This window comes from Chaetodon trifascialis, chromosome 19 (genome assembly GCF_039877785.1).
Source record: "Chaetodon trifascialis isolate fChaTrf1 chromosome 19, fChaTrf1.hap1, whole genome shotgun sequence".
In the NCBI taxonomy this organism is placed as follows: domain Eukaryota; kingdom Metazoa; phylum Chordata; class Actinopteri; order Chaetodontiformes; family Chaetodontidae; genus Chaetodon; species Chaetodon trifascialis.
In genome coordinates, this window is record NC_092074.1 from 16,017,790 (window position 1) to 16,028,800 (window position 11,011).

At 41.3% G+C, this 11,011-nt stretch overlaps 2 protein-coding genes across 2 annotated transcripts; both read left to right on the top strand.

Moving 5' to 3' along the window:
• The first annotated feature begins 3,361 nt into the window (after positions 1-3,361).
• On the top strand, positions 3,362-8,129 carry paplnb (papilin b, proteoglycan-like sulfated glycoprotein). Its single transcript, XM_070988079.1, has 12 exons — positions 3,362-3,418; positions 3,727-3,836; positions 4,116-4,176; positions 4,288-4,390; positions 4,665-4,795; positions 5,055-5,372; positions 5,685-5,861; positions 5,945-6,095; positions 6,190-6,270; positions 6,708-6,864; positions 6,954-7,041; positions 7,274-8,129. The coding sequence occupies exons 1-12, from the start codon at positions 3,362-3,364 to the stop codon at positions 7,559-7,561; spliced, it is 1,722 nt and encodes a 573-aa protein (XP_070844180.1). The 3' UTR covers positions 7,562-8,129.
• A 513-nt stretch (positions 8,130-8,642) lies between these two features.
• On the top strand, positions 8,643-10,766 carry LOC139347689 (enhancer of rudimentary homolog). Its single transcript, XM_070987432.1, has 4 exons — positions 8,643-8,771; positions 9,206-9,293; positions 9,842-9,962; positions 10,056-10,766. The coding sequence occupies exons 1-4, from the start codon at positions 8,769-8,771 to the stop codon at positions 10,156-10,158; spliced, it is 315 nt and encodes a 104-aa protein (XP_070843533.1). The 5' UTR covers positions 8,643-8,768; the 3' UTR covers positions 10,159-10,766.
• Positions 10,767-11,011: the final 245 nt, after the last annotated feature.

The window sequence follows — 11,011 nt, forward strand, 5'->3', positions numbered from 1 at the left end:
CTTGACAGCAAATGAATCATAACATTCACAATTTTCTATCAAATACAGCTTTTTATTTTTCATTTTCACTGTTTTTCTGTCTTGAAATACTGCTTGACTTGACCCTTCTTACTGAAGCGACTATGACCAAATGAGCCACCAGAGGGCGTCATCTAACAACCTTCTGCGTAAAAGTCATTCTGCACTGAGAATCCAGGGTAAATATTTGAGCACGTTTGATACACGTTGATACACGAATACACGTTTGATTTAGTGGAACTTTTTGTTGACCTTCAAGCTACACATGTAAGATATTACTATTACAAGATAGCAGCAAGTTACAGATATGTGAGTTGAGTTTTTGTCATACACACACAGTAGCAGCACCAGCGATTATGATGGTTCATTTTTCTCTGTGCAGGTTTGTGATGTAGAGAATAAGGATAGATCCGCTTCACTGCTGCTTTATGTCAGCCCTTTGTCCTCAAAACTTACCAGTGCTGGAAAGTAAATAAGCACATTTATTCAAAAACTGTCATTAAGTACAATTTTGATGTACTTGTACTTAACCTCAGTGTTTATCTTGAATGTTACTAGTACAATTTAGAGGGAAATATCACAGGAAAAGATCTGAGTACTTCCTCCATCCCTAACATTTACTGGTGTTAGTACAATTACTCAATAAGGTCACATGAGTTTGGGCCAAACACACAGTGAGAGGTGTGTTATTCGATCAATATTTGAGGGAAAGTGAGACAGAAAGATAAAGGGGTCAGAGAGAAAAGAAAAGAGATTATACTGTGCGTGCCAGTGTGCATGTGAATGACAAAGCCACCCACAGATGAGTTCACGAGGATGGGGTTAATCTGTCTACTCAGACATCCGTGGCAGTCAATAGGCTGGGAGGAGGGACCATCCACATAATCTGATGTCCCGCCTGCCGCTCACCCGAGCCAGCAATGGTCTGGACTTGGGAGGGTGTCGCCCAGTATAGCTGCCCTAAATGGATTACAGGGCAGCACATGTCAGTGAAAGGGCATACACATACACATGCACATACAGTGTACCTACACACACACACACACACACACACACACACTGTACATGCAGGTGCACAAGCAGTGGGGATTAATCAGTAGTGCATTTTTCACCCCCTGCAAGGAGCTTAATCTCATTACCAGCTGAGAGAGAGAGAAAAGGTGTCAGAGCAGCTCTGCTGTGACATTTCTCAGCCTTTTCTCTCAATATTTGAAATTTCCTGCCCTTTCTTGACCACTGGCTTCCAGCTAAATGACTCCATTTTCTTCCAGATATCTGTTTTACTGAAGTCTGACTTGAGCATCAGGTGCCTGAGAGCAGCTACAACAGGAGGATGGAGTCAAAGCCAGACCAGGCTCCAGACAACACCCAGGTTGGGACTCTGGACACGTCTGGGTTTGAGGTCACCGCCGACCGGCTGGAGCAGCTGATGAAGAGCATGGAGGTGCTGCTGTCGGACGTGGAGCAGCTGCGGAGCCACTGCAGCCACCAGGCCACCGAGCTGATGAGTGCGGCGGTGGACCTGAGGCAGCAACAAGAAGATCTGAAGCAGAGTTACTCGGATCTGTCCAGAGAGATGCAGGAGATCATGGATGCAGTGGACGACCTGTTCAGCACCAAGAGTGCCTTTGAAGCCAAAGAGAAGCAAGCACAGAAACTGAACCGGCAGCTCTGAGGGACAGAAAGTGTCTGACGGACTTTGCTTCTCAACGAGGAGAAAACCAGAACTGTGGGGGTGGTGGTTTTGGATTTGGAAGTGTGAGTCAAAAGTTGAATTTGGGTTTGGACGTGGGGTGAGATGCTGAGGTTTTCATGGCTTTGAACCAACGCTTCAATTAGATTCTTAAATGGCATTATATAAACTTTGTTGTGCAACTTTTTAGGTCTATTTTTTTTAGGCAACCATATTCACTGAAAATCCATGCATCATCTCTAAGCGCTTATCTGTTTCATTGAAAAGCAATATGTAAAATGTATGATTGTGTATCATTACCCGGAAGTGTAATCCAGGACATTAGGCAACATCACAGCTTACAGCCTCAACAAAAACCCCAAGTTTGAATAAATACCTGTCTGTCATAGTTTTAATAAAACGTGAACATTATGAGCTTAACAAGGGTGCAATTTGTTGCATTGTTTCCATACGAGACCGCCATGTGCTGCTGTCTTTATGCAGGCTATGACAAGACCGTGCAGAGGTCCAACCTGTGCTGCGTGTCAACAAATGATTTACTCTCACTTCTGCTGTCACCAAACCTTTTTCCTGCCCACCCACTACCAAACACACGGATAATCTTCAGTGAAGAGAGAGAGGAAAGAGCTAACAAACACACACATCCCAGCTATGATTTTCCATCACCATGTCATTCTGTGTTGACAGTAAAATATGACTCCTCCAGCTTCAATGGTGCTCTTTGCTGGCGGCTGTTGGTACATCCTTCATACTCTCTTCCCATCCGGGCCACGGTTCACTGTGGTTTCTCGCTAAAATAAACCTAAATAGAGCCTTAGGGTGATCTTTACCTCCCACCAGCTCCTCTTCTGTGACTTATTGGTCTGTATTTAGTGGTTATGGGATGTGTGAAAGGCACATTCAGCCGCCAGCAACCTGAAAAAAAATCAACGGGAAATTTCACAATCTCTTCCACTCCTCTCTTCTTATGTAACAGCTTTATGAATATTATTGCTTTAACCTTTTAATCTATGCATGCAGCCATTAAATCATGTCTATCAAAATACTCTTTGTCTTCTTCTGTACTGAACTAAACATGGATTCTACTCAGTTTTTTTCTGTTTTTGATTATTTCTTTAGCACATTTAACACATGGCTGCTGTAGTGAAAAGACTTTGAAACTACAACACAAGTAATCTCACAGCCTGAGGGTCTCACCTCCAAACACCCTGTTCCAAAAAGAAGAAATCACAGCTTATATTCAAAGCCAAAAAAAGAGGGGGAAAAAAACGTGTTTCTCCTTATGGTTGAAACTTGACACTTTATGGGTTGTGGTGTTGGTGAGCAGAAAGAGTGAGCAGATAGAAAGCTGGGTGTCAGTGCCTACTTCACTGCTGAGGTGCACATCCCTCTGGACTGCTGGCTGACTGGCTGGGAATTCACCTCAACAAGGTAAGACGAAACAGAACCTGATGACATTTGTTATAAGCAGTTTCGTCTATCCAGGTGAAACACCCTCAATGCAAGCACTAACAAAGAAATCACCAAGGATATCAAGCAATCTAGGTAGAATTTCATGCACGTGCATGCAAAGAATATAGTACTTGAATTGAACTTTTAGTTATTTAGTTGCTTTTCTCATCAGTAGTTCTGCAGTAACCTCTGTTGAACATGAACATCCTGCAAGTCCTGGGTCTCCTGCAGCTGCTGGCTGGACCTGCTTTCACTGTGAGTCTTTTAACAATGTTAATAATGTTGTCCCATTTGAATGTCCAGGTCAATAATAAGTGCTTTAGCATGGATGAAAATTGCAGTAAAGCACAGTACGTCCAAAATGTTCCAACAGTGATGCTGCTGGTTATTTACGCAATGTTTAGGGGACTGTTTGTGGCCGAATGCTCCAGCTTCTATTTTGGTGTTTCTAGCATGCTCTTGGCGTGTGCTGTTAGTGGTTCGTGGTGGGTTATGATATGGTGTGAGAGAGTACTATGTGTTCCAGAGTCTGAGCGAGTAGGAGTTTTGCTGTGCTTTTTCAGCTGACAAGACCGACCCATGACTACTGGGGAGAGTTTGGAGCCTATGGGCCCTGCAGTCGCACCTGTGGCACAGGAGTGGCAATGAGAACCAGGAAATGTATCACGTCGAGGTAGGACATGGAGCTGTGGGGTCTTGTCTGTTAAAGATTTTGCTATGAGGGTCTCTAGTATTTGATTGTGTTGTGATATGTTTTAAATATTTTTTAAATACCTTATATCTGTTGCCCTCTTTTCTTGCTTTGCCTTTAGTTACTACTTTAGAAAACATCATTTTATAAAGTTATGCACATTTTAATGTTTTAGACGTGACCCATCAAACCGGATGTATTTAACAAGAAACAGAGATATTTGGCTTGCATGCATATAGCATTACTTCCTCTCTATTGTAGGACAGATGGAGGACATAACTGCATTGGATCCTCCAAGGCCTTCCGAACCTGCAACACACAGGTAATTATCTTCAAACCATTTTTTTTACCTCTTTGTATATTACGTCCACATTCAACCTGCCCTGATATATCCAAAAATACACCAACAATCCAATATTTTGTCTCATTGCAGGAATGTCCAGTTGGATCCAGGGACTTCAGGGAGGAGCAGTGCGCCCAGATTGACAGAGCGGACTTTCAGGGAAAACGCCACTCATGGGTGCCTTATTATGGAGGTATGAGACCTGTAATATAGTGTGCATCCATATTAGCTGAGTGTGGATGAAATAATAGTTTCAGATCATTCTTTTGCTTTTTGCTTTTTTTTTTTTTTTTTAACCTATTTGGATTCCTAAATGTGTGGGTGTTTACCAAGTTGTCAACTGAACAAAATGAACATACATATGGTGTGATGGCCATCCAACCATACTGAGTGAAGATTTGAGCTGTCAATTTTGTGAATTGTAGATTATTTTCCCCATGATTTTTATGTTTGTATCTGGCCCGTAGGAACCAATCCATGTGAGCTGAGCTGTGTCCCAAGAGGACAGAACTTCTTCTACCGGCACAGACCTGCAGTGGTGGATGGGACACCGTGCTATGTGGGCCGTACTGACATCTGTGTTGATGGCGTCTGCAGGGTGGGAACAAAACTGCGATCTACAATATAACACTTCCAAAGCTAAATATACTATATCTGTGGCATATCACAGCTACTATATTTTTCGTAATTAGATTGGGAACATTGGCTCAGCATGCTGATTTTCAGTACGGTTCCTTCAGATGTTCCTCAGAGGCACTTAGACACTAGTTGTTGATTTGATATCAATCAAAAGTCCCCTTCTCAAGACTTTTATTGAGCACCGCCTCTGACCTTGAAACTAATTTGTCTCTCTCCAGACACTGACCCATGGAGAGTTTATGGGCTTGGATGACGACCCTAATTCTGTACACACTGCTACTGTTGTCGCCGTTGCTCCTCACCCAAGGGAGACACTCACGTACATGTACAAAACTGGTGTCTACAGCGAGTGCTCTACCTCCTGCAATGGAGGCATGCAGTATCGCAGCGTGGAGTGTTGGGTACAGGACCCGTCGAACCCCCGTGTGGTGGAAGAGTCTTACTGCATTACCCAGCGTCTGCAGAGGCCACAGAGCCAGCAAGCCTGCAACATGCATCCCTGTACTGCTGAGTACAGTGTCTCCAGCTTCAGTGTGGTTTGTACCTCCTAACAAACAAACTTAATTTTTACAGTTTATCATACAGACAGGCAATGGCTTATTGCCTCTGGCATGAAATGGGAAAGAGTTAAAGGTCTTATGAAAATGCATAATGCAAAATACAGAATAAGTGTAAAAATCAATGTCCACTTTCTCTTTGTTTTGCACTGTCCAAGAGGCTTGGAGAGACATGCAGTAATCACTGCTATTACATAGAGGCTACCAATAGTCTTCATTATGCTGGGTATCGAAATTGATTTAGTAATGACACACAGTGTATAATATAATCATGTTGCATGTGATGGTCAGTGCTCGGTGACTTGTGGGGAAGGCCAACAGACCAGGGAGGTGATCTGTGTGGGCTCAGGAGGTGAACGCCTGGCTGACCAGGCCTGCAGTGGGCTCGCAAGACCTCCCTCAGTCCAGACCTGCCGCAGACCTGCCTGTCACACTCACATCTCCTGGCACGTGACTGAGTACGGACTGGTAGGTGAAATGCAGCAACAGCAAAAACTTTTACCTCTCCTCTAGCTCCGCGTTATTTAGCGTCTCCCGTCTTGTCCCTGCAGTGCACTAGAAGCTGTGGTGGAGGTGTGAGGGAGAGGAGGGTGAGCTGTTTTGACACAGATTTGAACCCCTACCCAGAGGCCCGGTGTGGAACAGCTAGCAGGCCAGTTTCTGTGGAAGCATGCAACTCACAGCCCTGCCCCGGAGCACAAAGTGAGCCAAATGTCAACCACTTCCACAATCAATTTTTTCTTTTGATTTGATTGTTTGTGCTTGTTTGTGTTTAATCAATTAACTTTCTCTTTAGCGGTCCCAAGTGTACAGGACCCAAGGGCACAAGAAAGCACCATGAGAGGATTTGTGCCCCATGTTCCAAGTGCCCCTTCAGGTATGTGGAGCATGCAGGGGATATTTTTTTTTAAACATTATTCTCTTTCTTTATGTGCTTGAACATGCAATTATTTTATACATGCATATGCCGAGGCAGTCGTAAAGAAGATGTACAAAAAAACTGAATGTGCAACCCGTTATTTGAGCTCCAGTATTACTTATTACTTACTTTTGAGCGGATTCATCCTCAGGCAGTAAATATGTGCCCTTATGTTGTAATTGCCGCTGTCTAGACCATAATTGCACTGCTTTCCCATTGCCTTCTTGTCAGTGTTGCTTTTCATACCTTACTTCTGAAAGTCATATTTAGACTCTACAAAAATATCAAGCCAAACTACCTAATTCATCCTAAACTTTCAAAGGAACACTTTTTTACAGGTCTGTGGCATGTATGCTTGTTTGACCATGTCTGTGCCTTTACTTTTCTTGCTTTAGCTTCCAGGCCACAAACAAACATTGCATATGAGCCCTACCCTGCTGTAATTGGTCCTCACTGTGCGCAGTCATTCTATGGCTGCTGTCCTGATGGCCATACCTCCGCCACGGGACCCAGGGGCGAGGGCTGCCCCCAAGATGACTGTGTTCGCTCCAGGTAACACTTCCTGGATCTGATTCTTGTAACCAATATATAACATGAATGAAATTATAAATAGTGTTAAAAAAAAAACCTGTCCTCCTTAGGTACGGCTGTTGTTTGGATGGAGTGACTCCAGCTCAAGGATTCGGAAGGGCTGGATGTCCTGAGTACAGGACAACTGTGATAACTGTGGTAGGAATCACATCTGTTTACGTCTTGTTTCAAGTTTGATCATCATTATTTTAATCTGTCTCTCACAAGTCTCCAAATTTAGATGAACACAACTGTCTATCACTCGGATACCCCATTTTTTAAATGGGCCTCTAAATAGTCCCTTTTTACCTACTATATGTATGCATAACTGCTAAATTTACCAGCCATACAAGAAGATTTACTATGTCTCTTTTCTGACCTTCACCCTGAGCAGCTCACACCACCACCTCCTGTCTCCTCACCCACTGGTAACATGTGCTCCCTGCCTCGTGATGAGGGCCCCTGCGATACTTGGAAGGTCCGCTTCTACTATGATGCAGGCACTCGCAAATGTACCGAGTTCTGGTATGGAAGTTGCCAGGGCAATGGCAATAACTTTGTGTCCCTGGAAGCATGCCAGAGAGAGTGTGGGGGTATGGTGAGGGAGCCCCTTCCTGCACCTCGCAGAGAGACCCCGAGGAGAGGGCCACCCAGGGTTGCTCTGAGGGCAAGGGCGTAACCGTGCTCGCCACTAATACCTCCAAATCATGGGATAACCAGAATGCTGTCTGTATGAAACAAATCACTTGATGCCTGTACACATGAAGTAGGCCCTATTTACATACAGTATATGAAGACACACACAAACATGCCTTGTAAAACTTACACCATCTACCTTTCATTTAAACAATGGACTTTACACTAAAGATCATCTAGCTAGCCTCAGTTTGCAACTGCCAAGATTCCAGCTCATGGTTCAGATTTTGTTATCTTCTTGGTTTTTGACATTTTGTTTCTGATCCTCAGTTCATTCATGTATTTTTCATTATAGATCAGGACAAAAATAAATAATGTCAATATGACTACGCAAGTTAAATCGTAAAGCTGTCCAATAAATTTATGTAACCTTGAAAAAACTGGTGTGACTTATCTTTGTCTCCATCTGCTCTTAAAATGTCTCCAAAAATGCACATTACTCTAATTTGACAATCCTTTTTTAAACTATTGATTAGTTTTTAGAAAACAAAAGAGTGGTGTGATATAACCCCACTTATTAACTCATTTTCTGTTATTTTACACCGCTAGGGAGCATATATGTACTGTATATACAGCTGGGTATCACAAAAATTCTAATTCTTAGGAATATAATTCTATGATGTGTTACATTTGATGCAGTCATTGTGTTTGAAAATTAAACACAAATGTTTATTAAAACACATAGTACATGTACAATCTTAATAATGTGTTGGGAATTCACTCAACTTATGTTAATATTAACACATCTGCTTTAAGAACTGCAACAGTTTGGTTATCCATTAATGAAATATGACACTGACCTGACAGGAGCTATTACAGTGCATAAGAAGTAGGCTACTTTTACTTTTGATACCTATTTTGGTAAAATTAAGTACTTAAGTAAACCAGTAAGCTTTACTGGATTACTTATTTTAGTTATGTAAAGGACAAAAATGTTTCTTTACACCTTGGAAATAACTGATCCTAGATTTTAAAAAACGGACTTTTATTTTGACACAAAAACTTTATTTTGAAGGCAAGTCGTTTTGCAACCGGAAGAAGCCTTATTTCATTTCCTTTAGATATTTTTCCATAAACAGCTAGCTAAGGGTTAACGTTACATCGTACGGGGCATTGAAAGCACTAAACAACGATTTTTCCTGCAGTTTTGCATCCCCAGTAAATATACAGGGTCTGTGGTCAGCACAAACATGGTAAGAGTGTTTTGTTTGATGTTTTAAGAGGTAAAAACTCGCAGTATTAGCCATATTAGCTCCTATTAAACTATCACAGCTAAGCTAACAAGGTACAAGGCTAACGTTTACCAACGTTACTCTGTCAAACGTGCCCTGCAGTTTCTTCTGTTACCTTAAACATCGAGTTTCAACTTGAACGCTTAACTAACGCATCTCTGTCTGTCAGTCTAAATGTTAATGACGTTTGCGTGATATTTTGTGAAAATGAGCTATTAACGTTATAGTTAGTGGTCTGTTGCCTAATAACCAGCGTGTATCTCCTTTTGAAACGCTCTTGAAGAAGGTAACCCGTAATGATGTATCAGGGAAAAACACAAAGTTGCAGCTGATGTGGTGTGATATAAAGAGCTGTCATTGTTGTGTGTATTAAATAATATTAATCATTTTTACAGTCGCACACAATTTTGCTTGTCCAACCTACGAAGAGACCTGAGGGCCGCACATATGCTGACTATGAGTCAGTGAATGAATGTATGGAAGGTGAGTCTTTACTGTTTTTGCTCATGAATCATGATGCTGTTTTGTCTTCACTGGTGTAATACTTTAGCTTAAACCATATTATGTTAGTAGTACCATTTGTAACATTACAATTTTATTTCAACAGTGTTCCTCATGGAGGCAACTGAAATAATTTGATTTAGCTATAAGCACAGTAGCACTTTCAGTCATTATTTGGAGGCTATTTACAGTTCAGGATAGGTATAATGCAATTTGAAAACCTTTTTTTGTGTGTGTAGAAATGTTAAGTAGAAATGTTTTTATATGTTTGTTAATCACACATGCCCAAAGTGCAAACAATTAGTTGATTGCCCAGATTTGTCATTTCAGTATAAATTCTTCTGCATTTGTCCCTTTTCAGTGAAATCTGTAGTGTTGTTATTGACTTTATGGCCTCTGTAACTATGTCACATCATTGTGAAAACTTTTACATACATTATGTAAGTGTACCATTTTATCTATTTTCTTTGGATGCACATTTTTGGAAATGATTTTGCTTCCAATCAGCATGTCCTGTACCTCTCTTCCAGGTGTTTGCAAAATGTATGAAGAGCATCTTAAGAGGATGAATCCAAACAGTCCCTCCATCACTTATGACATTAGTCAGTTGTTTGACTTTATTGACGACTTGGCAGATCTGAGCTGCCTTGTGTAAGTATGATTTGAATCAAATGAATGCAGCCTTGCATTGATTGTGTTGATCAGGTCTAGTAAAAAAAATATATATTATTTTTTTTAATACAGGTACAGAGCTGACACTCAAACATATCAACCATACAATAAAGACTGGATCAAGGAGAAGATATATGTCCTGCTACGGCGTCAGGCTCAGCAAGCGACAAAGTAAAGGCATCAATGAGGAGATGTCTTTCTCTGCTCACTTTGAAGGAGTTCACTGTCCATTGGGAAAGGAAGGGGTTTGAAATAGGGGGTTAAGTCAGACATTTTGGGCTTTATATAGAAATGGAGTCGTGCTTGGCAGCATAAACATGTTTTTAATTTGTTACACTATGGTGAGAGTGGGGCTAATGGCTGCAAGGGCTACATTATTGATGGAGAGGGTTCCCTGCTTGGAGCAAGACACCCCCCCCTTTTTTTTTAACCTTTTTTTTAAATATATGTTTGAGGGGTTAAGTAGTGTATTTTCCTTTAAAGTTATGTGATATTTTTTATATACCTGTACTGGGCAGTTGGATTAGAACATGCTGTGGATTTTGAATGCAGGCGATATTTTTCAGTGAGGTGAACGTCTACAGACTGACTGACCCAATAATTTAACTGATCCTTGAAGATTTATTTTCCATTTATTTTACTGTTGTTAATATAACCTAGCATCATGGTGTAAAATGTTGTTTTTGTAAACGTTTTGTTTTGAGTAGAATCTGATTTCATCTATCCCAGTTGCTTTTTTGTTGGTGTTGTTTGATTTAAACAGAATAAACAGTTGTTTTCTGACTGGTGTCCACTGTTGCATATGTCACCTTTAGTACAATGAGGAATACATTTTCCTGTCAATTCAAAATCTTTCTGGTCGACAAGGATCGACAACTCTGTAGATCAAAGTGTGTGTAGAATGGTTGGACTACCTGTTGAATAGGATGCAGAGTGGTTGAATGCTAAGTTTTATAAAAGGCAGAATGATATCGGATATTGCTGGAGCATCTAGACAATTCGTTTCTGCTGATTACCATGAGAAATTG